Source organism: Gopherus evgoodei, chromosome 13, assembly GCF_007399415.2.
Source record: "Gopherus evgoodei ecotype Sinaloan lineage chromosome 13, rGopEvg1_v1.p, whole genome shotgun sequence".
Classification (NCBI taxonomy): Eukaryota; Metazoa; Chordata; order Testudines; family Testudinidae; genus Gopherus; species Gopherus evgoodei.
The window spans coordinates 32,481,460-32,509,100 of record NC_044334.1 but is presented as its reverse complement, the minus strand read 5'-3'; the positions used below and the strand labels follow the sequence as shown (position 1 = coordinate 32,509,100).

Genomic DNA, 27,641 nt, shown 5'->3' with positions numbered 1-27,641 from the left:
TGCTGGCTCTGGGGGGGTTAAGGAATTCAGGGGGGGCGAGGGGATGCTGGCTGTGGGGGCATTCAGGGGATGCTGGGGGGGGTGAGGGGATGCTGGCTGTGTGTGTGGGGGGTGAGTGAGGACATGTAGTGGGGGGGGTGAGGCGATGCCTGCCAGCAGGGAGAGATGCTGGGTGTGGCAGGAAGTCAGATGTGGCTGTTGACCACCCTGAATATTCACAACAGGGCCTACTAAGTGATGAGACTGGCTTAAACTCCCATGATATTAAACCAATGTGGGGCTCTCTTGCTGCAGGGAGCGGGGAAGGACTCTCAGCTACTGTGAGCACAATGGTATGAGCTGATGGCAGGGAGCACAGAGGTCTGGCCACCTGGAGCATTTATGAACCCACATCCCCAAAAGAGAGGATGAGACAATGATCTGTTCAGCCATTTACTAATAAAGCCTGTGGACAGCATGAGATAGCACAAATATATATTATTCCATCCTATAATTATTCTTTTGTTATTCCAAACCATCTCACCTCTGATGTTTATCCTAGCACACAAGGAATTGAAAGGACATGTGGGCTGGGAGCTAGTGGCTGTGATGGAGGCTCCAGATGGCTCCATACTGTTCCTTCTCTTATGTGAATTTACTCTCATTTTGTAACCTTTCCAGCCTGGAGCTTCTGTAAAGGCTGCAGAGGCAGCAGCCTCCTGATGGCCTTGCCACCTGCTAACAATCATGCTGTACTCATGGTCCTGTAAACATCCCTTCTAAAGAAACATGACCTACAGAGCTAGTGATTCCCTGGAAAAAGAGATCTGGTCTCCCTTTAAGACTAGAGTTCCTATTACCAGTGCAACCTATGTAAGGCACTGATGGGCTGACATGAGCTGGGCTGTATCACCCAGTTTGGCCCACCTGGAGCACACATGGGGTGATACAGCCTAGGCTGCATAGCCTCACAGTGCCTACCCATCACGTTAACTTATTATTTTCTTCTACTGTCCATGATCCAAAGAATAAAAAGTGCCATATCTTTTCCAAACAGCTGAGTGAGTGTTCCTGCCTCGGGACTCCTTCAAAACTTGGGAGGAATTTGTCCTTCATGAAATCCACCAGTTCCCCCTTTATGGTCTGTGCTTTCCCATACTGACACCATGCTTGGCTGTTTGAGAGATGTCCTTGAAAATCAGAGCTGCACAGGGACTAACGCCCATCTTTGCTGTCTCAAGGATCTGCTGCACGTACAATTTGCACTGGCTGTTTCTCCGTGTTCCAGAACATGGTGCAACTGCATGGGAGACCTCCACTTGCTTGTGGCTGCTTGAGCCATCTTGGTTCCAATCAAGAGCTGGCTTTCTGATGTGTCTTTGGCTCAGGCATTTCCACTTGCTCCATGTGCACCCTTAACACAGTGTGTGCAGTCTTTTTCCTACCCCACCGCTAGTGCTGCTCCCTTTCCCCTGTGGATGGGGATCAGGTTCTGCAGGCTGAGGGTTGGGAAGTCAGTGAAATGGACAACAGCTGCATTCAGAACCAATGTTCTCATTGCAAGTAACTCTGGGCCAGCTGAGTGGTCAGGAATTCAGTGGCCCTGGAGCACTTCACTGTCTCTTGATGTTGACCTGGAAAGATTGTTGAAAGCTTCACTGGGTGTGAGTCTCATGGGAACCTCTCCTCCTAGTGCCCCAGGATGGGCTGGGGATGGCTTTATGATTGGCAGGGGCCAGGCTTCCTGCTGGGACTGTAGAAGAGAGAGGCCAACCATGAATTTCCTTCCCAGAGGGGGAAGATAGGTCAGGCCACCTTCTGAATGCCTGGGTCCTCCTTAAAGTGCAATGACGTGTTTATGTCTCAGACCAGCCCTGGGGGCAAGGAGAAGAGCATGAACGGTGATATTGCCATCTCTGGGATTTGCTCTGTATTATTGATTTTGATGTTACGGTGGAAGATGCCCCACACAAGCCGTTACATCCCACTTCCCCGCCTACTATATGCTTCCCACTCCCCAGGCCCAGGCCCTGCCCCTCCTCCCCAGTGTGATTTGCTTTCTCAAGTTGCTCCACTCCCTTGTAGCTGATTGGTCTTTACAGATCCCTGCCCCTCTAGGGCATATTGGGCCATGGGAGCCCAATGCAAGCCTCACTATGGTGCTATGGGTAGCGATGCCCCCTGGGACTGTGGAGCCTGGATCCACTGGCCCCAGGGAAGCTCCAGCCCTTTGTTAGGTGTGAATGTTAATGAGCAAGGCACTGAATTATACAGACACGTGCTGGGGAGGTTTTTGGAGGGGTGGGGAAGAAGGGGCACTCTGCCCGCCTGGATGGCCAGGGCCTTGCCACCAACACCAGCTGCTACCACCCTAAGACTTGGGCTCTCAGCTGTTGCACCTCACTGTGCTATAGAAGTGCCAAGAAGGGCCCCTTTCCCCCCAAGTTTTCAGCTCAGCCCATGTCGAGGACAAACCTACTGATAATACAAGGGGTTTCCCTCCTGAACACCCCATGACCCTCCCCTAACCCCCAGGTGCTTAAAGCCCAGAGTTCTGATCAGGGACAGATTAACCTGGCAGATGCTGGCTGGATTGGCAGCCTGAACTGCCGCATGTCTGGGCACAGACTGCTAGATCCCAGACACTGACTTCCCAGCTCAGCTATGTTCATTCTAGGCAGCTGCAAGGAAGAGATGGAAACTTTCCACTCTGCAGCATCCATGCCCCTGCCTACAAACACCCCCTCTGCAGCCAGTTCAGGATGAGGGAATGTCCAAAAGATCACTCCAGAGAAGGTGCCTGAATGTTCTAATGGCAACTAGCAGAGGTTCTCTAGAGAATGGTTCCACTTTCACTTCCCCATGGCTGGGTGTGTCTGGGGGAAGCCCTGGTTTGCTTGTGCAGAGAGAGATGGGAGTGGGGCTGGCGGTGGGGGTCAGACGATGAGGGAGCTCTAAGAGCCATCACTGGTGGGCATTGTTGAGGTCCAACTCATTCATGGTCTCTTCCAGTTGCTGGATCTGCTCTTCTGACTTCTTGTCTGGCAGCAGAACCTCCACTGTGTAGCTGACCTTCTTGGCATGGAGGTAGCTGTAGGTGTTGTCAAACCGCAGAACATCTGCAGGAGGAGGAGAGAGAGGTTACTCCACACTCAGTGCAAAGAAGAGATCCATGGGCACTGCCCCTAGCTGGACAGAACCAGACCTGTGAATAGGGGTAGTTATTTTGCCCGTTAGTGGCTGGAGGATACAGATCTGGGAGATATCAGCTCCCCAGAGGGAGGTTGCATTAACACCCTATTCATAGAGCAGTTTTTAAACTAAGGGCTGGGGGAAAGCTAACAGGCATGGAGGAGCACATGGTTTGGCCGGAGGCAGCCCTTAGCAGGAGGATCTATTAATGGAGATGCTCTATGTCCTAGTAAGGAGAAGAGGATGGAAGATGATAAAATATGGGTAGGATCTGATGAGAAAGTCAAATTAAAAAAGATTCCCATTCAATTACATCATGTAATGGCAGACAGCTAAAAAGTGACACTTTTTAAAGGGCTTATATACAAATGCTAGAAGTCTAAATAATAATATGGCTGAACTAGAGTGCCTCATGTTAAACGAGGATATTGATAAAATAGGCATCACAGAAACTTGGTGGAATGAGGATAATCAATGGGACACAGTAATACCAGGGTACAAAATATACCGGAAGGACAGAACAGGTCATGCTGGTGGGGGAGTGGCACTACATATGAAAGAAAGCGTAGAATCAAATGAAGTAAATATCTTAAATGAGCCAAACTGTACCACAGAATCTCCATGGATAGTAATTCCATACTCTAAGAATAAGAATATAGCAGTAGGGATATATTACTGACCACCTGACCAGGAAGGTCATAGTGACTGTGAAATGCTCTGGGAGATTAGAGAGGCTATTAAAATAAAAAAATAAATAATAGGGGATTTCAACTATCTCCATATTGACTGGGTACATGTCACCTCAGGACGGGATGCAGAGATAAAGTTTCTTGACACCTTAAATGACTGCTTCTTGGAGCAGCCAGTCCTGGAACCCACAAGAGGATAAGACAATTATTGATTTAGTCCTAAGTGGAGTGCAGGATTGGGTCCAAGAGGTGACTATAGCTGGACCACCTGGTAATAGTGACCATAATATAATTGAATTTAACATTCCTGTGGCAGAGAAAACACCACTGCAGCCTAACACTGTAGCATTTACTTTCAGGAAGGGGGCCTACACAAAAATGAGTTTAGTTAAACAGAAATTAAAAGGTATAGCACCAAAAGTGAAATCCCTGCAACTGCATGGAAACTTTTTAAAGATAGTATAATAGAGGCTCAACTTAAATGTATCCCCCAAATTAAAAAACATAGTAAGAGAACCAAAAAAGTCACTGTGGCTAAACAAAGTAAAAGAAGCAGTGAGAGGCAAAAAGGCATCCTTTAAAAAGTGGAAGTTAAATCCTAGTGAGGAAAATAGAAAGGAGCATAAACACTGGCAAATGAAGTGTAAAAATATAATTAGAAAGGCCAAAGAAGAATTTGAAGAACAGCTAGCCAAAGACTCAAAAAGTAACAGCAAAATAAAAGTTAAGTACATCAGAAGCAGGAAGCCTGCAAAACAACCAGTGGGGCCCCTGGACAAACAAGATGCTAAAGGAGCACTCAAGGACGACAAGCCATTGTGGAGAAACTAAATGAATTCTTTGTATTAGTCTTCATGGCTGAGGATATGAGGAAGATTTCCAAACCTAAGCCATTCTTTTTAGGTGACAAATCAGAGCAACTGTCCCAGGTGTCATCAGGAGGTTTTGGAACAAACTGATAAACTAAACAGTAATAAGTCACCAGGACCAGATGGGATTCACCCAAGAGTTCTGAAGGATCTCAAATGTGAACTTGCAGAACTACTAACTGTAGTTTGTAACCTATCATCTAAATCAGCTTCTGTACCAAATGACTGGAGGATAACTAATGTGACACTAATTTTTAAAAAGGGCTCCAGAGGTGATCCTGGCAATTACAGTCCTGTAAGCCTGACTTCAGTACCGGGCAAAATAATTGAAACTATAGTAAAGAACAGAATGGTCAGACACATAGGTGAACATAATTTGTTGTGGAAGAATCAACATGGTGTTTTGTAAAGGGAAATCATTGCCTCACCGATCCACTAGAATTGTTTGAGGGAGTTGACAAGCTTGTGGACAAGGGGGATCCAGGGGATATAGTGACTTAGACTTTCAGAAAGCCTTTGGCAAGTTTCCTCACCAAAGGCTCTTAAGCAAAGTAAGCTGTCATGGGATAAGAGGGAACTGGTTAAAAGATAGGAAAAAAGGGTAAGAATAAATGGTCAGTTTTCAGAATGGAGAAAAGTAAATAGGGTTCCCCCCAGTGGTCTGTTCTGGGACCAGTCCTATTCCATATATTCATAAATGATCTGGAAAAAGGGGTAAACTCTGAAGTGGCAAAATTTGCAGATGATACAAAACTACTCAAGATAGTTAAATCCCAGGCAGACTACAAAGAGCTACAAAAGGATCTCTCAAAACTGGGTGACTGGGCAACAACATGGCAGATGAAATCCAGTGTTGATAAATGCAAAGTAATGCACATTGGAAAACATAATCCCAGCTATACATATAAAATGACAAGATCTAAATTAGCTGTTATCACTCAAGAAAGACTTGGAGTCATTGTGGATAGTTCGCTGAAAACATCCATTCAATCTGTAGCGGCAGTCAAAAAAGCCAACAGAATGTTGGGAATCATTAAGAAAGCGATAGATAATAAGACAGAATATATCAGACTGGCTCTATATAAATCCATGGTACACTCACATCTTGAATACTGCATGCGGATGTAGTTGCCCCATCTCAAAAAAGATATATTGGAATGGGAAAAGGTTCAGAAAAGGACAACAAAAATTATTAGGGGTATGGAAAGTTTTCCATATGAGGAGTGATTAAAAGACTCAGACTTTTCAGCTTGGAAAAGAGACAACATGGGTGGGGGGCGGAAATAAAATCATGACTGGTGTGGAGAAAGTAAATAAGGAAGTGTTATTTATTCCTTCTCATAACACATGAACTAGTGGTCACCAAATGAAATTAATGGGCAGCAGGTTTAAAACAAATAAAAGGAAGTATTTCTTCATACAACGCACAGTCAACCTGAGGATGTTGTGAAGGCCAAGACCATAACAGAGGTCAAAAAAGAACTAGATAAATTCATGGAGGATGGGTCCCTGAATGGCTATTAGCCAGGATAGGCAGGGATGGTGTCCCAAGCCTCTGTTTGCCAGAAGCTGGGAATGGACAACAAGATAGATCACTTGATGATTACCTGTTCTGTTCATTCCTTCTGGGGCACCTGGCATTGGCCAGTGTCAGAAGACAGGGTACCTGGCTAGATGGACCTTTGGTCTGACTCAGTGTGGCCATTCTTATGTTCTTATTTAAATGGCCATGTATGGAATAGTTCTATATAAAGAGCTTAGATACAACTTTGAAGGAGTCTGACAGCTCCTTCTTTGCATTTTAATTCAGCAGAATGGGTTCCCAGGGAAAGCCCAGAAACCTCCTCCTGGAAATTCTGCTGAGGTTCTAGTTTACAGAGTAATCCCAGCAAAGGCTACTTATCACCTGAATGGGTTTCTGGTTGAACTGGCTGATTCTGTTACATTGGTAAGATCAGGCAGACTAATGAGCGAAGCGTTCTGTATCTGTGATGCAAGCTGATGTGGCCTTTAGAGTTATTCAGGCTTAAATAGCCAGCTTCATTTTTCCCACATCATCCAGCCATTTCCCAGCCCACATGAAGTAGTGTCAGTGACGCCTTGGGCCAGAACAGGCCCTGGGTATTGACAGGGCAGAAACTTGTGCTTAGGGCAGCATTTCCAGTTGGCAGATTAACTTGCAGCTGGAGGGAAGCTCCAAGACTGGCCAGAAATTAGCATTTTAATTACTGGGGAATTCTCTGTATTTTCTTTCCATAAATGCTGGGAGAGATGGTGCCCTCTAAGTCCCAGCTCCTCCCCCCAGCAGATTCAGCATGGTCTCTGCAGCCAACAGATGGGGAAGCTCCCAGTGGCAAGGGAGAGGGAGCCACTTACAGATGCCGGCCACGGAACAGGTGAGGGAGCCATCCTCAGGCACCAGGTGGGCATTGTAGCGTTGGTTTGGAAGCACCTCCATCATCTCGCCAGCTCGCTGCCGCTCCCCAATTCTAGTCTTCAGATAGACCCCAAAGCCCACATCGGCCCCTTCGGACATGAACTGCCACCTGGTGGGACACAGGCCTTAGACACAGGGGGCTCCCATGACCCCTTCCCCTCATAACCACTCTGCCCCAATACAATGAGGCTGGCCTAGACCTTGGTACCACCCTGCAGCCTGTGGTGCAGACCCAGACCTTGCCATCCATCCTCCCCTAATACAGTGGGGCTAACCTACGCCTCAGGAACCACCCCACACATACTCAGTGGGCTCACCTTGACTTCAGGGTCATGCCCGGGTAGTTGGTGTGACCCAGAACTCATTAACGTTAGGTAGCTTGTCTGACCCAAGCCTTGGTACCTTCCTACCCCTCCTCTGTCTGGGTAGGTGGGCTAGCCCAGGTGGCCTCAGTAACCCCCTGCCCCCAGATGGCTGGGGTGACCCATGTCCTGGCACTGCCCCCCCATTCACCCTCACGCAGCCCCTGTTATCTGCTCACCCCAAGTGGGGCCCATGTGTTGCTGGTAGCCCCGGGGACAGCTCTGCACCAGCTCTCCCTACCTGAGGACGCAGCCTGGGAAGAGGATCTCATATTCCACCTGGTGGGAGGAGCCCCGGTTCACTACCACTAAGTGCTCATACTGCTGCTTCAGCTGGTCCCGCACGTAGTACTTCTTGGGGATGTCACCGCCGTAGTTAATCTGGAATGAGAGAGAACCAGGCCCTGAGCCATGAGGGCATCATACACATGCGTGCACACACGCGCACACACACACACACATACCCCAATATCGCTCCCACCCTGGGATCACAGACACAAGATGACTGAGAGGACTTCTGTGTTGGAGTCCAGAGACCTCCTCCCTGCCATGTCTCCCACTGGGCTCTCCAGCTGGTTGCTGCACTAGCAGAGCTGGGCTGTGACTGGAGGAGCAGTGGCTGACACCCCAGCATGCAAGTGGGGGATGCTGGTGTTCAGGATGGGGTCACTGTACCTTGGTCACACACTTGGGGTTCCCATCTGGGTCCCGGAGGGTTCCCCCATACACCACAGGGATCTCCTCGGGGGCGATGTACTTCTGCAAGACCTCCTTCCAGTTTGCTGGCAGAAGAGAGAGGAGCAGCGAGGTTACACCTGCAGGAGGTGCCTTCTGGCTAGAGAGCTGTAGTGGGGGGCAGGGGGACTGTAAGGTTGTGGGACTCAGCCCTACAGCCAGGGCCGGCGCTTCCAATTAGGCGACCTAGATTGTTGCCTAGGGCGCCAGGCTTTGGGAGGGCGGCATTTTGCCGCTCTTGGTGGCAATTCGGCTGCGGGGGTCCTTCTGCACTCTGGGTCGTCGTCAGCAATTCTGCGGCAGGTCCTTCACTCACTCCGAGACCCGCCGCCGAAGTGCCCCGAAGACCGGGAGCATGGAAGGACCCCCGCCTAGGGCGCCAAAAACTCTGGCTCCGCTCCTGCCTGCGGCACCTCCTGCTAGCCTGTTCCAGGAATTAGCTCGATTTCCAGCCTGGAGCACCTGATCCACTACCGCTTGGCTCCCATGTCCCTCTGTTAACTCCAGTGTCCTGAGAGCTGGGGTGCTGCCCCCTGGCAGTGTCAATCTTAGGGTGTCCCTTCCCCAGGGAACCCCCACGCACTATTCCCACCTTACCTCAGTATATGGCTACTGCCCGTCATGGTCTAGCCCTCGCGCCCTGGGGCAGACTGCAGTATCAGCCTACTCATCACTGGCAAGGTTGGGTTTGGACTTGCTGCCTTGGCCTACCCCTGGGCTGCTCTCTGCAACCCCCAGTAACCCTGGGCCTTATGCTAGGCCACAGCCTGGGGCTTCCTAGGCCGGAGCTCCCCAACTCCCTTGGCCCTTCCCCAGCCCTGCTCCACTCTAGGCACTTAGTTAAACTCCCTGCAGCCAGGCCCTTCTCTCTCTGAATGCAGAGAGAGACTGTTTGGGCTCCTGGCTCACAGCTTTTTTATACAGGGGCCGGCTGGGCCTCATGGGTCGTGGCCGAGCTGAGCCTACTCTCCCCCAATCAGCCCAGGCTTCTTGCCCCAGCCCCAGCCCTCTCCTGGACTGTTTTAAGCCCTGAAGGGCAGGGATCACACAGGGACCCTCTGCTCTGCTGGGATCACAGGGCAGAAGGGAACACAGGTGCCTACAGCATGCTAAGTTCCTTGGAGTGAGGGAACAAAACCAGTGGGGTTGAGGGGTGGAAACGATCTATTAGCGCTTCCAGTCCCTCCCTAGGTCTTTCCACAGCAGCATGCGAGCGTTGGGAGTGGTGATGCCATGGAGCTGGGGTGGCGCAGTTTCTGGCGTAGTGGAGACTGGCTTGGCACATAGCAGACCCACTCATTAGCCATCCCCCCTGCCACCTTAGCGAAGACAAGGAGAGGAGGGGTAGAGACAAGAAACGCTCTGTGCTCCGCAGGGATCCTGCCAAGGAGCTGAGTTAACCAAGGGAAATGGAACCAACGTCAGCCTTGTAGTTTGACCGTGTCTGGACAGCTGAGCTAAGAAGTGCAGGGAGCTCAGCACAGAGCACACGGGTTAGGAGCCAAAGGGTGAGTCCCTGGCAGCGATCTCCAGTGCCCATGTGCTCCCACAGCTGCTCTCAAGGGGGCATTTCTGTGTCAGTGACACACAGAACACACAGCTCTAAAGGCCAGGACAGCGATGGCTGCCAAGCTTGTCCCTGCTTCAGAACAGGCCAGGCCCGAATGTTTGGCTCCACTCTCTGCCTCGTGCCATCACGTTACAGCCCAGGTCCAAAGCCAGCCTGGGCTAGCAAGGATCGAACACCATCCCCATGGCCAATGGCTGGAGCGAGCTGGCAGTTGTCAGCCCAGCCCCGTGTGACACAGGTGTGCGTATAGTCTTGTGACAATAGGGAGGGATCAGAGGCGCTGGCCAAGGTGCCTTATTAGCATAGGATGGTGTTATCCCGACAGCACCTGGCTCTGCCCTCTGCCACTGCCTGGACCCCAGCCTAACCCAGCCTGCCGGTTTAGAGAACAGCACCCATCTCCTCACTGGCTCCCTTGGGGGCAGTCTTAGCAAACAGGCCAACGACTGAAGGGGCCATGGAGAGTGACCAGCTGGCTCCCACTGGAGGGGCTATGCCCTCAGCTCGGAGGAGAGAGACAGTGAGCTCTTAGGGGGGAGGCGCTGGAGTGGGACTCAGGAGAGCTGGCTTCAATTCCCAGCTCTTGGGCAAGTCACTGAGTTTCTCTGGCTCTCAGTGCCTGCCCCCATGAAATAGGGCTGAGAACACCCCCCCTTGGGTTTGGCTTGTCTGTTCAGACTGTAAGCTCTGGCCCGGGACCCTGCTGGTCATTACTAAAAACAGTGAAGCTCGAGGTGCATTGGCCACAGCTGTGGACTCCACTCCCCGTGGCTCTCAAGCCAGTGTCACAACATGAAATGTGCTGAGTTTGGGTTGCCACCTCCTTCCCTCCACTGATGCACATGGTGCTCAACTGAATGATGGGTTTTTGCTTCCATTGCTGCCTGTGCAGGAAATGGCGTGACCAGTGGCACGAGCTCTGCCAGCCTGGGAACAGGGTTTGTTAGCCCAGTGGCAGCACAGAGCCAGCAGGGGGAGCTCACACTGAGTTTTGTTTCAAGAAGAAAGCCAAGAAGTGGGGAAGGAAATACACAGGTCACAATATTAAGGTGCCCTGGCTCACCTGACTGTTTCCCTTTAATGATCTGACATTTCTTCATTCTTTTAACACAAGGGTTCCAAGCAGGGCTGTCAATTACTCACAGTTAACTCACACGATTAATGCAAAAAAGTGAATGGGGATTAAAAAAGTAATTGTGATTAATTGCAGTTTAAATCGCATTGTTAAATAGAATACCAATTGAAATTTATTAAATATTTTTGGATGTTTTTCTACATTTTCAAATATATTGATTTCAGTTACAACACAGAATTCAAAGTGTACAGTTCTCACTGTATATTATTTTTATTACAAATATTTGCACTGTAAAAATGATAAAAGAAATAGTATTCCTCTCATACAAGTACTGTAGTGCAATCTCTTTATTGTGAAAGTGCAATTTACAAATGTAGAATTTTTTTGTTACATAACTGCTCTCAAAAAAACCCAATGTAAAACTTTAGAGCCTACAAGTCCACTCAGTCCTACTTCTTGTGCAGCCAATCGCTCAGACAAACAAGTTTGTTTAAATTTACAAGAGAGAATGCTGCCCGCTTTTTATTTACAATGTCACCTGAAAGTGAGAATAGGCATTCGCATGGCACTTTTGTAGCTAGTGTTGCAAGGTATTTACATGCCCGATATGCTAAACATTCATATGCCCCTTCATGCTTCGGCCACCATTCCAGAGGACATGCTTCCATGCTGATGACGCCCATTCAAAAAATAATGTGTTAATTACATTTGTGACTGAACTCCTTGGGGGAGAACTGTATGTCTCCTTGTCATAAACAGATAGCTAAGGGTTAATGTCTCTTACACCTGGAAAGAAGAAACCTGAAACACCTGACCAGAGGACCAATCAGGAAACAAGACTTTTTCAAATCTGGGTGGAGGGAAGTTTGTGCCTGAGTCCTTTGTTCTTGGTCTTCTGTCTGTCTCTCTCTCGACTATGAGAGGATTTCTGTTTCCTGCTTTCTAATCTTCTGTTTCCAAGTTGTAAGTACAAATATAGTAAGGCAGTAAGGTTTCTATTGTTTTCTTTTGTATTTACATGGGTATAGTTGCTGGAATGTTTTGAATTGTATTCTTTTTGAATAAGGCTGTTTATTCATATTTCTTTTAAGCAAATGACCCTGTATTTGTCACCTTAATACAGAGAAACTATTTTTATGTACTTTTTCTTTCTTTTTACATAAAGCTTTCTTTTTAAGACCTGTTGGAGTTTTTCTTTAGTGGGGAACTCCAGAGAATTGAGTCTGTGCTCACCAGGGAATTGGTGGGAGGAAGAAGTCAGGGGGAAATCTGGGTGTGTTAGATTTACTAGCCTGACTTTGCATTCCCTCTGGGTGAGGGGGGAAGAGAGATTAGCTCTCGGTAATTCTGTTTTCCAGGACTGGGAACGGGGAGGGTGGAGTCCCTCTGTTTAGATTCACGGAGCTTGCTTCTGTGTCTCTCTCCAGGAACCTAGGGAGGGAACACCTGGAAGGGAGAAGGGGGGGAGAAATGGTTTATTCCCCTTTGTTATAAGATTCAAGGAACTTGGGTCTTGGGGTCCCCAGGGAAGGTTGTTGGGGGGACCAGAGTGCCCAAAACACTCTAATTTTTTGGGTGGTGGCAGCTTTACCAGGTCCAAGCTGGTAACTAAGCTTGGAGGTTTTCATGCTAACCCCCATATTTTGGACGCTAAGGTCCAAATCTGGGACTAGGTTATGACATGAGTGGCAGTCGTGAGACAGATAGAATCCAGAAGCCAGTAGAAATATTATATTTTTCTTTTCTCTGCTAGGGGCTTTTTAGCAGAGAGGGTTTGGTTTTAAAAGGAACCAGAGAGAATTTTTTTTTCCTCTGGTCTCTCTGGCAGTTGTGGCTTGCATATTAAGCAAGGAACCATTAAGGAGCTATTACGGGTCTTTTGTCACACAATAGCACTCCTATTAGGAGTCATATACCAGCACTATACACATGCAAATAAAGTGGTTTTTCTGGTTTACTTTACATTAAAAAGATTAGCTAGAGGAAGAAAGGGAAAAAGGCACTGTTGCTAGGCAGACCCCAGGAGGCAACAGAGAACCTGCAGTTCAGACAACAAACACCAGAGGGCACCCCAACACAAGAAAACAGGAACCATGACTTCCAAGGAAAAAAGGGAGGCAGAAGAACAATTCAAAGAAGCTGAACACAGGCGACAACTGGAAATAAAGCAAAAAGAGATGGAACTAAGAGAAAGAGAAAGAGAGGCAGCCCACAGAAGAGAACAAGAAGACAGAGAGGCAGCCTACAAAAGAGAACAAGCAGCCAGAGAGGCGGCCTACAAAAGAGAGCAAGAAGCCAAAGATGCAGACCACCAAAAACAGCTGGAAATAAAAGAGAGAGAGTGGGAACTCCAGAGGGAAGCCCACCAACAGGCCATGGAATTAGAAAAGGCTAAGCAAAACACAGCCAACCCTAACAACCCTGCGCCAATGATTGTTCCACAGCACAGGAAATTTCCCACCTACAAGGCAGGTGATGACACCGAGGCCTTCTTAGAAAATTTTGAAAGAGCCTGTCTTGGGTACCGCATCTCTGAAGACCAGTACATGGTAGAATTGAGGCCACAGCTCAGTGGACCTTTAGCAGAGGTGGCAGCTGAAATGCCTAAGGAGAACATGAACGACTATAAACTTTTTCAAACCAAGGCCAGATACAGAATGGGGATAACCCCGGATCATGCCCGTCGGCGTTTCAGAACTCAAAAGTGGAAACCAGATGTGTCAGTTCCCAAACACGCCTACTACGTTGGGAAAAATTATGAGGCCTGGATATCAGGACACAATGTTAAATCCTTGGAAGAACTGCACCTCCTCATACAAATGGAGCAGTTCTTGGATGGTGTTCCCGAGGACATCACACGGTACATACAAGATGGAAAACCCAAAAATCTCGCTGAGGCGGGGGAGATTGGAGCCAGATGGATGGAAGTGGCAGAAAGCAAGAAAGCTACTGTCAAGGGGAACGAATACCCCAGAGGGCACACCGACCATAAACCCTACAACCGAGGACAACCAAAGACCCCACCTACAACCCAAGGAAAGCCACAGACAGACTATTCTTCCACCTCACCAGTCTCCAGTAATCCACCTCGACCCAGTGACCAGTCAGATGGAAGATGCTTCAAGTGTAATGAACTGGGACATATCAAGGCCAACTGTCCAAAGACCGCCAACCGAGTGCAGTTCATTACACCACCATCACACCAAAGATCCCCAGGCCCAGATGCCTCTCAAATACCCTTGGAGTGAAGGGAACATTTGAGAGTGGGCGGAAAGAAGGTTACTGCGTGGAGAGACACGGGGGCACAAGTGTCAGCTATCCACCAATCCTTCATAGACCCCAAATCCATCAACCCAAAGGCCAAAGTGACAATTTACCCCTTCATGTCACAAGCTGTAGACTTGCCTACAGCTGAACTGCCTGTCCAGTACAAAGGCTGGTCAGGAATGTGGACTTTTGCAGTCTATGACAATTATCCTATCCCCATGCTACTGGGGGAAGACTTGGCCAACCAGGTGAAGCGGGCCAAGCGAGTGGGAATGGTTACACGTAGCCAAACCAGGCAAGCTTCCAGACCCATTCCTGTTCCTGAGCCGTCCATAGACGCCCCGTCTGTGTTACCAGAGACCCAGACAGAGGTAGTGGACCCGGATTCCATGCCAACCACTGAAACAGCCACAGCACCTCCAGTCCCAGGCCTGGAACTGGAACAGCAACCAGCACCAGCAAGTGCAACCACATCTTCAAACTCAACACCAGAGGGTGCCAGCGAGCCAGAACTGGCAGAAGCAACAGACAGCCATACCCAAAAGGCTCAGCCAGAGCCTGAAATACCCTCAGGTGCACCAGCGGAGAGCGGTTCACCAGCAACGGAAACAACCCCATCACCTACATCGCTTCCAGAGGGACCATGTCCAAGTCCACAGTCTGAGGAAGAACTGGTGACCCCAGCCTCAAGGGAACAGTTCCAGACTGAGCAGGAAGCAGATGACAGCCTTCAGAAAGCTTGGGCAGCGGCACGGAGCACCCCACCGCCTCTCAGCTCTTCTAACCGATCCCGGTTTGTAATAGACCAAGGACTTTTATACAAGGAGATTCTTTCTGGTGGACACCGGGAAGAATGGCAGCCGCAAAAACAGTTGGTGGTTCCAACTAAGTACCGGGGGAAACTCTTAAGCTTAGCCCATGATCATCCCAGTGGTCATGCTGGGGTGAACAGAACCAAGGACCGGTTGGGGAAGTCCTTCCACTGGGAGGGGATGGGCAAGGACGTTGCCAAGTATGTCCGGTCTTGTGAGGTATGCCAAAGAGTGGGAAAGCCCCAAGACCAGGTCAAGGCCCCTCTCCAGCCACTCCCCATAATTGAGGTCCCATTTCAGCGAGTAGCTGTGGATATTCTGGGTCCTTTCCCAAAAAAGACACCCAGAGGAAAGCAGTACGTACTGACTTTCGTGGACTTTGCTACCCGATGGCCGGAAGCAGTAGCTCTAGGCAACACCAGGGCTAACACTGTGCCTGGCCCTAACAGACATTTTTGCCAGGGTAGGTTGGCCCTCCGACATCCTTACAGATTCAGGATCTAATTTTCTGGCAGGGACCATGCAAAAACTGTGGGAAACTCATGGGGTGAACCACTTGGTTGCCACCCCGTACCACCATCAAACCAATGGCCTGGTGGAAAGGTTTAATGGAACTTTGGGGGCCATGATACGTAAATTTGTCAACGAACACTCCAATAATTGGGACCTAGTGTTGCAGCAGTTGCTGTTTGCCTACAGGGCTGTGCCACATCCCAGTTTAGGGTTTTCTTAGGGTTTTCAAAGGGTTTCATTTGAGCTTGTGTATGGCCATGAGGTTAAGGGGCCATTACAGTTGGTGAAGCAGCAATGGGAGAGGTTTACGCCTTCTCCAGGAACTAACATTCTGGACTTTGTAAGCAACCTACAAAGTACCCTCCGACACTCTTTAGCCCTTGCTAGAGAAAACCTAAAGGATGCTCAGGAAGAGCAAAAGGCCTGGTATGACAAACATACCAGAGAACGTTCCTTCAAGGTAGGAGACCAGGTTATGGTCTTGAAGGCGCAACAGGCCCATAAGATGGAAGCATCATGGGAAGGGCCATTCACGGTCCAAGAGCGCCTGGGAACTGTGAACTACCTCATAGCATTTCCCAATTCCTCACTAAAGCCCAGAGTGTACCATGTTAATTCTCTCAAGACTTTCTATTCCAGAGACTTACAGGTTTGTCAGTTTACAGTCCAGGGAGATGATGCTGAGTGGCCTGACGGTGTCTACTACGACGGGAAAAAAGACGGTGGCGTGGAAGAGGTGAACCTCTCAACCACCCTGGAACGTCTGCAGCGGCGACAAATCAAGGAGCTGTGCACTAGCTTCGCCCCATTGTTCTCAGCCACCCCAGGACAGACTGAATGAGCATACCACTCCATTGACACAGGTAATGCTCACCCAATCAGAACCCCACCCTACCGGGTGTCTTCTCATGCCCGAGCTGCTATAGAACGGGAGATCCAGAACATGCTACAGATGGGTATAATCCGCTCATCTACCAGTGCATGGGCATCTCCAGTGGTTCTGGTACCCAAACCAGATGGGGAAATACGCTTTTGTGTGGACTACTGTAAACTAAATGTTGTAACTCGTCCTGACAACTATCCAATGCCATGCACCAATGAGGTATTGGAGAAATTGGGACGTGCCCAGTTCATCTCTACAATAGACTTAACCAAGGGGTACTGGCAAGTACTGCTAGATGAACCTGCCAAGGAGAGGTCAGCATTCGTCACCCATGCGGGGGTGTATGAATTTAATGTCCTTCCTTTCAGGCTGTGAAATGCACCCGCCACCTTCCAGAGGCTGGTAGATGGTCTACTAGCAGGACTGGGAGAATATGCAGTTGCCTACCTCGATGATGTGGCCATTTTTTCAGACTCCTGGCCCGAACACCTACTACACCTGGAAAAGGTCTTTGAGCGCATCAGGCAGGCCGGACTAACTGTTAAGGCCAAAAAGTGTCAAATAGGCCAAAACAGAGTGACTTACCTGGGGCACCAGGTGGGTCGAGGAACCATAAACCCCCTACAGGCCAAGGTGGATGCTATCCAAAAGTGGCCTGTCCCAAGGTCCAAGAAGCAGGTCCAATCCTTCTTAGGCTTGGCCGGGTACTACAGGCGATTTGTACCACACTACTGCCAAATCGCTGCCCCACTGACCGACCTGACCAAAAAGACCCAGCCAAATGCAGTTGAGTGGACTGATGAGTGTCAAAAGGCCTTTACCCAACTTAAGGCGACGCTCATGTCTGACCCTGTGCTCAGGGCCCCGGACTTTGACAAGCCATTCCTAGTAACCACGGATGCATCTGAGTGTGGTATAGGAGCAGTTCTCATGCAGGAAGCAACGGATCACAACTTCCATCCTGTCGTGAGAGGGAAAGTCACTGGTCAGTCAGTGAAAAGGAATGCTATGCCATTGTGTATGCCCTGGAAAAGCTACGCCCATATGTTTGGGGACGGCAGTTCCAGCTACAAACTAACCATGCTGCACTAAAGTGGCTTCATACTGCCAAGGGGAACAACAAGAAACTTCTTCGTTGGAGTTTAGCCCTCCAAAATTTTGATTTTGAAATTCAGCACATTTCAGGAGCTTCTAACGAAGTAGCTGATGCACTCCCCCGTGAGAGTTCCCAGAATCCAGTAGTTGAAAAGTGTTCTTAAAATGTAGAAGTCTGTTAGTTATATACTTACTGGTATATGTAAAGGTGTATGTGTTGTATTAATCTGTTTATTTTAAAGTTCTAGGAGGAAATCGCCGCCCGTGAGCTTCCCCACTGTCTGCAATTTGGGGGGCGTGTCATAAACAGATAGCAAAGGGTTAATGTCTCTTACACCTGGAAAGAAGTAACCTGAAACACCTGACCAGAGGACCAATCAGGAAACAAGACTTTTTCAAATCTGGGTGGAGGGAAGTTTGTGTCTGAGTCCTTTGTTCTTGGTCTTCTGTCTGTCTCTCTCTCAGCTATGAGAGGATTTCTGTTTCCTGCTTTCTAATCTTCTGTTTCCAAGTTGTAAGTACAAATATAGTAAGGCAGTAAGGTTTCTATTGTTTTCTTTTGTATTTACATGGGTATAGTTGCTGGAGTGTTTTGAATTGTATTCTTTTTGAATAAGGCTGTTTATTCATATTTCTTTTAAGCAAATGACCCTGTATTTGTCACCTTAATACAGAGAAACTATTTTTATGTACTTTTTCTTTCTTTTTACACTCCTGCTCTGTGTTTTACCCGCATTCTGCCATATATTTCATGCTACAGCAGTCTCAGATGATGACCCAGCACATGTTGTTCATTTTAAGAACACTTTCACTGCAGATTTGACAAAACGCAAAGAAAGGACCAATGTGAGATTTCTAAAGACAGCTACAGCACTCGACCCAGGGTTTAAGAACCTGACGTGCCTTCCAAAATCTGAGAGGGACAAAGTGTGGAGCATGCTTTCAGAAGTCTTAAAAGAGCAACACTCTGATGCGGAAAATACAGAACCGGAACCACCAAAAAAGAAAATCAGCCTTCTGCTGGTGGCATCTGATTCAGATGATGAAAAGGAACATGTGTCAGTCTGCACTATTCTGGATCATTATCGAGCAGAACCTGTCATCAGCATGGACACGTGTGGTGGTTGAAGCATGAAGGGAATATGCATCTTTAGCGCATCTGGCATGTAAATATCTTGTGATTCCAGCTACAAAAGTGCCATGTGAACACCTGTTCTCACTTTCAGGTGACACTGTGAACAAGAAGCAGGCAGCGTTATCTCCTGCAAATATAAACAAACTTGTTAGTCTGAGCGATTGGCTGATCAAGAAGGAGCACTGAGCGGACTTGTAGGCTCTAAAGTTTTACACTGTTTTGGTTTTGAATGCAGTTATTTTTTGTACATAATTCTACATTTGTAAGTTCAACATTCACGGTAAAGAGATTGCACTACAGTGCTTATATTAGGTGAATTGAAAAATACTCTCTCTTTTGTTTTTTACAGTGCAAATATTTGTAATAAAAATAAATATAAAGTGCGCACTGTACACTTTGTATTCTGTGTTGTAACTGAAATCAATATATTTGAAAATGTGGAAAACATCCAAAAATATTTAAATCAATGGTATTCTATTATCACTTAAAAGCATGATTAATCGTGATTAATTGTTTTAATTGCTTGACAGCTCTAGTTCCAAGGGCTTTACAGACTATACATCACTGCACCAGCCTCTGGGGAAGACCACAGGCGACTGCAGGACAGGCAGTGAAAAGGGGGTGGGGGAAGATTTAAGGAGACAAGGTGTGGCCCTGAAAACTGAAACTTGGCCAGGAGGGTGGATCAATTTACAAAGAGACCTACAGGCAGTTAAACACCCCAGCTTGGTTTTACATTTCATCTGAAATATGGCACTTCCAGCAGTGCGCTGCCCCCTAGTGCCACACAGGGGCATTGGCAGCAGCACTGCCACCACATCACTCACACCCGCCTGAGTCTTCCTGGGAGGTCTCCTATGCAGCTGCTGATCAGCCCCAGCCCCACTGAGCTAGTGAGACGTACAAAGATGCTTAGAATGGGTTCATTTATCCTGCCCAGCATCGTGATCATCACGAAACCCTCTGTGCCCAAATAGAACAACTCTCTGTGAATGGTGGGACTGGGGCATCAACTAGGCAACAGGAAGCATCAGTCTGGTGATGTCCCTGCACTGAGCAGCAGGGGTTAGACTCAGTCTGGGCAGCAACTTCTCCTTAGAAAAGGGGCTCTGGAACTGGTCATTGGGAGCCCATGGGTTAGGCTGGGAGAGGAGGTGCAAGGCAGGGTTAGAGGGCAGGGTCAAACTCACCTCCCAGGACGACAATCTTCTTACGGGTGTCTTCGCTCAGTAAGTGCTTGATGAGGTTGTAGGCCACAGGGAAGAGCTTGGGAGCTGCAAAGATGGTACAGAGAGAACATAGCATCATGGGCAAGAAATCCTTCATCCTCTCACTCTGGCTTTCCACCTCCTGCGCCACCCGTGCCAGGGATCTGAAATGCTCTCCTCATGTCTCTCACCGATCCCTGCCCTGGAGCACCAGTGCTGTGCCAATGTGATAGAGATGGGAGAACAACATACCACGTGGTCAACAACATGGTGCATCTCCTGGGCTGACTGTGGTATCTCCTACTGGGCCATGGCACAAACAACCATGCTTCCCCAGCTGGATACTAGCTCTGTACCCCAAGTGGCAAAGGTAGAGGGTCTGCCCAGAGCAGCCTCCAGATTGGGTGTTCCGTGTTTCTGTTCCCGGGGGGCAGAGATGTGCATGCAGCATCTCCTCCAAATGCAAGTCTGCTGTCCCAGCTCACACATGTATATGCATGTGTGTGCATGCATGTATGTGTGCGTGTGCATGCAACTGCACAGTTGGGTGGGGAGGGGAAGCATACAAATCTTGTCCTGCATTGCGGTTAAACCCACCTTTAATTACAAACAGGCGCTTCAGGGTCTCGGGATAGTTCTCCTCAAACATGGACAGAAGCTGTGAATCCAAAGGAGCTTGTCAGTCAGGGAGACAGAAACCTGCCCCCAGCCAACCCCAGTACCTCATGTCTGGAACCTTGCCTCGGCCCATACCAGCCAGCCCTGGGCTGTAGTAGCAAACAGCTGTGTGGGAGGAGACGGAACCAGATTCACATCCCTCCCCAGAGCCAGATCAGACACCTGCACAAAGCTTGCAAAGATTTCAGACAGGAGACAGACCTTCCCCGTCTCTTCCTTCCCCTCCGGGGCTTCTGCACCAAAAGAGAGGTGTTCTGGTTGCTTTAAACCCCAGTGACCCTCTAGTCCCCCAATCTGAATCTCCCTCTCCCCCGCATGCCAGAAACAGAGAGAGACAGAAATCAAAGAGCAAAGGCCAGTCATAAATACAAAAAAAGGACTGGCAAGCTATTCAAACCCAAGTTCCTCAGGAAAGAGGGGTCAGTCTAAGACAGGCTGTCAGGGAGCCCCCAAATTCAGATCCACAAAAGGGCATTAAAACATAAACCCACTAGCTTTGCTGTCATGGGGGAACAAGGGGAGAAAAGAGGCCAATGCACCTGTGACTGGCCAGTTGATCTCTCCCTGTCCTCAGCTGGGCTTAAGAGAGGGCACCTGGGCCCTAGAGGGGAGGAGACTGGGAGAATTGGCCAGTTGGTTGAGATGCAGCAGGTAGAGAGAGCTGTGTGGAACTGCACTGCTAGCGAGAACTGACCAAAGCTCGGGACCCCTGAGAAGTTGAAGGCTCAGGCAGTGGCTTCTTGGCAAATGGGGAAGATCCAGCTTACAGGGCCGCCCAGACGGGGGGCAGGGGATGGGGCAATTTGCCCCAGGCCCCGCAGGGGCCCCCACGAGAGTTTTTCGGGGTCCTTGGAGCAGGGTCCTTCACTTGCTCCGGGGGCCCTGGAAAATCTCGCGGGGCCCAGGCCCCCGGAGCTTCTTCTGCTCTGGGTCTTCGGTGGCAATTCGGTGGCAGGGGGTCCTTCTGCTCTGGGACTCCCCGCTGCTGAAGTGCTCCGAAGACCCGCGGCAGGGGGTCCTTCCACCCCGGGACCCACTACCAAAGTGCCAGGTCTTCAGCAGCAATTCGACCCCTGGTCCCCTGAATCCTCTGGGCAACCCTGCCAGCTTATCTGGGGAAGTCGAGCCTGGGCTCAATACGGTTGGTGTGGGAGGGTGGATCCTCTTGGCAGGGAGGCCTGGGGAGTGGGACACTGGGGAGCTCTCTTGGGGACACTTGATGGGGGCTGTGGAGACTGGCCACTCTCCAGGCCTTGCATCGGGGTGAAGGGAACTGGGAACAATGTGCTGCCATGGAGTGGGTGGGTGGAGGTGACTCCACTGGAATGGGGAATGGAGAATCCATGGTACCTTTACCTTTACTGTGCACACTGGATAATTGCTTTACGGGAACTACTGAACTGGCATATGCGAGCAAGCTGTACTCAAAGGTGGGCTTGGCAGCGCACACTGAGAGATCTCCTTTCAGGGCTAGACTAAAAGGGAAACTGAGGCTAGGCATGCCTGTTGTGTCACAGCCTGCCCATGAAAGGTGCCCTAGGTGGGGTCACCCTATGACATCTGCAGAGAGGAGGAAATTCACCTCTGTGCAGAGGGCTATAGCATCCGTGGAGCTGAAGCAAGACTCATGCAGTGCCCAGGCCCTGAGCAATAGCCCTCTGCATGGGGTGGAATTTGACCCCGAAAGAATAACACCATGAAAGCCTTTCCATGCTTATTAGAACCCCACAACCATAGGGGAAGGCATATCTCATGATTTCTACAGCAATCTCATGATTTTTGATGCCCCAACATGATTTTTCAAATGGTTGGGGGTTGGCCAGTATTGAAGGATAAAAGAGAATCATTCCAAACCAGCTACACTGGAAGACACCGTCAGCATGGCCAACCCCAAATGTCAACAAGTCATGAGTGAGATCTCCCAAAATCATAAGATTGGCTTGAAATTCATGAGATTTTAAAAAATAACTTGGAATTATTTGTATTTGCTTTCTGGGTTTCTTTGAGCCTTTAGGGTTCACGTTTCTGAGGTTTTTTCCACTGCCATAAGGGCCAGACTCTATTATTTTGATAAATGAGAGCTGAGATTCTCACATATTCCCATGACTCCAGGAGCTGGGGCTTTAAGAAAAAACACCAAAGACTACAAGACACACAATAAAACTCTGAGAGTTGGCAACATTGGAAAACTACCCAAACTCCATGGATTTTGTAGGATCAAGAGAAGCAACCAAAGTCAGCCTTCAGCACTTCAAATCTAGAAGATCGGAGAGCCAAGGTAAGACATCAAACGATCCACTGAACACATCCAGGAAGCCCTTCTAAAACTATCTAGCACAACCTTCCAATCCAGACACTTGTCCAAGATGTAGGTGTGTGCACACTGCAATCAGGAGATGTAATTGCAGCATATATAGTATACCCAAGCTAGTTTGCCAGGTCCCCAGGGTACACACTGGAGCCGTTGCCAGCTTCACTTATTGCTACTTAAGCTAAATCAAAGCTACATCTGCACATGCTGCAATTGCACCTCCTGACTGCAGTGTAGCCATATCCTTTCTCAGCTGGGCTAGTTAACCCGATAACCAAAAGCGAGGCCCTCAGCGCAAACATCTACTGAGGTATCTGTGATCCTGGCACATCCTCAATAAGAGAACAATACCAATGCCAGTGTAATCCATAAAAGTCCAGTTGGATTCCTTCCCAGGAAAGAACCACCAACCACATCTTTTAGCCTGTAGACACTCGTTAACAAACAGGGGAAGATCTATTTGCCTCCTTCATAGACCTGAAGACTAATCCTTAAATCACCATGAAGTGGATTTGTGGGGAAAGCATGCGATTTGAGGAAACCCATGCACCAGACCATTCTGCAGGATGGAGAATAAGCAAGAAGTAAACAGAGACCCCCTCCCCCGACATCCTCACCTCTCCGTACGCCTCCACGGCTGGCTTCCAGAGATGCTTCAGGCCCAGCCCCTCACAGTCATAGATCATCATAATCATCTCAACCCTCTTCCCCAGCTGCAAGAGAACAGAGCAAGAGGATTCAGACAGACACCATTCCAGCCATCTGCAGGGTAACATCCCAGGGAAACACAGCCATCTTCAATCAAGACTGTTTTACTATGTGAGGGGTTTTCTCCTATTCGCTTCCTGCTTGGGCCCTGGGGCATGGTGCCTTCCTGCATGACCCCTTGGGCTGTCATCCTGGAAGAGTGGTGTATGTGGCTCAGTAGGGGATGCTCTCCTGTCCCAGCGCGGGTCCCAGTGCTCCAGCGTGGTGACGGGACACTGCAGGAGATCCTATCTTTCAGGCAGCCATCTGAAATTCCTAAGCTGTTCCAACAATGCGGGGCTATTAACACTCAAAGTCCTGAGCATATTCCAACACAGACAGGTAATGTACATTCTGCCTCCCTGAATTCCACCCACTGTTTCAACTGGACACGGTTTTCTTCTTCACTACCTATTCTGAGATATTCTGCAGTGTTGCTGTGTGATGTTAAAGAGCTGCTCTCTTCCATCCTAGAAGTGGCTGCATTTCAGTGGTGGGCAAAGTGGTCTTGGTACAGAGAGCCTGTAATGCATTTCACTTACTAGGATCCTAGCCAAGTCTGAATGCTGGTTTCTCCTGTGGCCTGCTCCGGCTTAGGACCCTAGACCTCAAGACAGAAAGTCCCCAGCCGCTGCTACAGGCTCCTTCCCTGCCCTGGGCTCCCCAGACCCAGATGACAATGACTCATGGAGGCAGCGAGGTCTCACCTTCTGGGTCTGCTTGTCACACTCCTGAAGCAGCATTTCGCAGTCACGGTACTTGTTTTTGAGCAGATCTTGTTTGGAGGCTGATAAGAGGATGCCTTTGGCATCGAGGGGCCCAATGATCTCGTACCAGATGGGGCAGCCATCCCGGTCATACCCACACATCCCCCCCGACATGTACTTCTGAATCACCTGCACAGAACAGACACAGGCCTTAGACTTCCTCCACTAAGCACAGCTGTTCGCAGGCTGCACTCAGAACAGGTGCAGAAATCCAGCCCCGAGGACAGAAGAGAGAGGGCAAATGGGAACTCACCTCCGGGGGGCGCCAGTTGATGATGTTGTCAGCATCCATGTGCTTCCGAACCTCAACGTACTGTTAAAACAAACCAGAGGGGAGCTGTTGAGAGTGGGGGGAAACAGGTTGGGTAGGGTGACCAGATTCCCCATTTTATAGGGACAGTCCTGATTTTTGGGTCTTTTTCCTATATAGGTTCCTATTACCCCCCACCCCCATCCCAATTTTTAACATTTGCTGTCTGGTCACCCTAAGTCTGGGTCACTTTCAAGCAGGAACAGGGACAGGAAATACAGGAATCTGTGTACATCTTCCACCCTCCTCTGATGAACGCTGACACTGTGGAACAAAACTCAGCAAGGCGGGGAGCGAGGTATGGATTACACAGCTGCAGCATCAGGAAAGATCCTGCATGTAACTGACAGCTTCTAACCAAGAGGGACTCAGGATTGGAATGGGGGTGGGGCATCAGTAGAGCTGGGTGTGTGCGGAGAGTACGGCTGGAGCAGCAGGCTGGGTTGAAGTGCACGCTCTGCACTGGGCTAGGGACTCAGGGCTGGAATAGCAGGTGGTCACACTGTGAGAACAGGACAAGAAGGGGTGTACTGGGGCGAGGGCAGCAGGAAGTGAGGAAGAGGGGGAAGGAATATATAGCTTGTATAAAATACAAGATAAGAGCAATCAATTAAAGAAATACTTCAAAGGCTTCTGGTGTGAGCTGGACTCTGGAACCAGCAGCTGGGAGTGCCAGCCGTGTAGCCAGGGGGCCTGGACAGGTTTACAAAAGGCTGCACAAATGGGATCATGGGCTTGGATCCTGTTGGAATCAGCATGGGTGTGCAGAGTGGTGGAGAGTGCAGGGGCATAGGGATTGGGGACTGCTTTTGTTCTCTCGCCCACACCCCCCTTTGGGATGTAGAAACCCCAGGGAGGGGGCTGGGAGGCTCTCTTACCTTGCGGATCATGGCCTCGGATTTCTGCAGGTTGAAACATCGAGCTGCAACAGAATGGGGAGGTTATGCTTGTGGCCAGGCCCATTCTGTTATTACCCATCTGAACAGCTTGCCCCAGGGAGTGTTCCTGCTGGGGAATGATGCCGGCATAGCAGCACTGGGAGCTGGAGCACAGACCGGTGAGGTATGGGAGCAGCAGGAAAAATCAGCTCCCGAGTTGTTCCTGGCCCCTCAACCAGAGGGACTGAACTCCTGGGATCAGTCCATGTGATCCATTCAGTCCATGGCTTCTCAACTGAGCTGCTACTATTGGAATGAATAGCACCAGCTGGGGTGGCAATTTGTTTTATGTGGCTATTTGCCTGCTGCAAACTGGGCTGAGACCCAGCAACTCACTGCGCACAAGCCACCTGCCTGCCATCAGATGCTGATGAGTTCCAATCTCCACCACCACTCCCTGGGCTGCATCCAAACCACAGACCTACAAGGAAAATGTTTCTTCCCAATATCATTCTGCAGTCAGTGATGCCAGCAACACTGGGGCAGCCTCTGGGCTTCCAGGGAAGTGTGCAGAGGTCACTGACTGCTGGACAGTTCTGCTGACGTGCACAGGATGGAATAGACTCCAGCTCCCTCTCCCTTAGCTGAGTTAGCTCCTCAGGGTTAGCAGGAACCAACAGGTGGCCACGCTTTCCTGTCATGGAAGCCAGGAGCTCTGAGTCTGATACATGCAGGGAGCAGCAAAGGGCCTGGAACAGGGTGGCATGCCCCTTTAAGAGCTAGAGACCTGGGACCAGCCAACCTTAGTTACCATGTAGACACACCTGAGCAGGAACCACGTGATTCCCCTATAAGATACTCCTGGGAGAATTCTGCACCACTGCGCATGCACAGAATTTATGTCCCTCGCAGATTTCTTTGCTTCCCTGCAGAAAAATGACTTTCTGACGGGGAAGCTGTGATGGAGTAGGAAGTATTAACCTGGTAATGTTGCATGGGAGTTTTACTAGTTCACTGTCTTCTGCTAATATGGGGCGTGCCTCCGTTTCCCTGGGGTACTGCACCAATACTAGATGGTCATGGGAAATAAGGGTGTGACTTCACTGAGGGTTGATACTTGATGGCCAGCACGTAAGCGATGGCGGCTGCCCTTCGTAACCTGAGCCCATGAAAGCGTTGGGGCCAGGTGACACCTTCTGTCTGGAAAAATGGACATAGGCTGGGGGGGGACAGGGGTGTGACTGGGTGAGGCAGCAGGAAGGGATTTCAGGTTGGAGCTGGCTGGGGGACACAGTGGGAGGCCCAGAACCTGGGTCTGGGCTCTTCATCCCCCAAGAGGGATCTGATTGAGGGGTCCTGTTTTCTGTACCTATAAGCTCTGTTTTAGACTGTGTTCCTGTTGTCTAATAAACCTTCTGTTTTACTGGCTGGCTGAGAGTCACGGTGAATTGCAGGAAGTGTAGGGTGCAGGGCCCTGACTCCCTCACATTCTGTGACAACTGGTGTTAGCGGTGGGATGTACTGCACCCCATGGATGGCGCTTCCTGCAGTAAGTGACTGAGGAGCAGTAAAATGATGGGGGATTAACAAGAACCAGGTGTGCTGAAGGCTCAGAGAGGAGCAGTTTCAGGGGGCAGAGGAGCTACACTTAACCCTGGGAGTGTGACCAGTGAGGACTGTTGCAGTAACAGGTCCCCCTGGGGATTGCAGTGAGTGGTTTCAGAGGTGGAGGAGTCTGCAGCTTGACCCTGGGAGTGAGGTGGTGACCTGGAGAAGGGCTGGCACACTAGAGGTTCTTCCTGGAAACCAAGGGGAGCTGAGAGCACACAGGCTGTGAGTCTACAACTTGGGAAGAGCGGAGAGATGTATAACCATCTCCTTAAGAGGGACCTTGTAGAGCTGTGTAAGGAGAGAGGGCTTCGCAGAGGGAAGGCCACCAAAGCACAGCTGATTGCCGAGCTGGAGGAGGGGGATCACTGAGGGAAGCAGCCCGGCAGATGCAGCGGCAGCACCGGTGTCTGTCCTGGCTGGGAGTGGTCAGACTAATGCAGAGGGCACTTCAAGGCCCCTCCTACTTATGGTTAGGGGAGTGGCTAGAAGCAGTCAGGCAAACACCATGACCCCCGCAG

At 49.6% G+C, this 27,641-nt stretch overlaps 1 protein-coding gene across 3 annotated transcripts in view; it reads right to left on the bottom strand.

The window, feature by feature from the left end:
• Positions 1–160: 160 nt before the first annotated feature.
• Positions 161–27,641, bottom strand: part of SEC14L2 (SEC14 like lipid binding 2) — a 72,811-nt gene continuing 45,330 nt past the window's right edge. For all 3 annotated transcript variants that reach the window (XM_030582860.1, XM_030582858.1, XM_030582859.1), the window contains 10 exons: positions 25,513–25,556; positions 24,578–24,637; positions 24,265–24,453; positions 23,428–23,523; positions 20,419–20,479; positions 19,804–19,887; positions 8,204–8,310; positions 7,770–7,909; positions 7,106–7,275; positions 161–3,098 (listed from right to left, as the gene is read on the bottom strand). In XM_030582860.1, the coding sequence (XP_030438720.1) occupies positions 2,944–3,098; positions 7,106–7,275; positions 7,770–7,909; positions 8,204–8,310; positions 19,804–19,887; positions 20,419–20,479; positions 23,428–23,523; positions 24,265–24,453; positions 24,578–24,637; positions 25,513–25,524 (1,074 nt within the window). In that variant the 5' untranslated portion in view covers positions 25,525–25,556 and the 3' untranslated portion in view covers positions 161–2,943. The remainder of the gene's footprint in view (positions 3,099–7,105; positions 7,276–7,769; positions 7,910–8,203; positions 8,311–19,803; positions 19,888–20,418; positions 20,480–23,427; positions 23,524–24,264; positions 24,454–24,577; positions 24,638–25,512; positions 25,557–27,641) is intronic.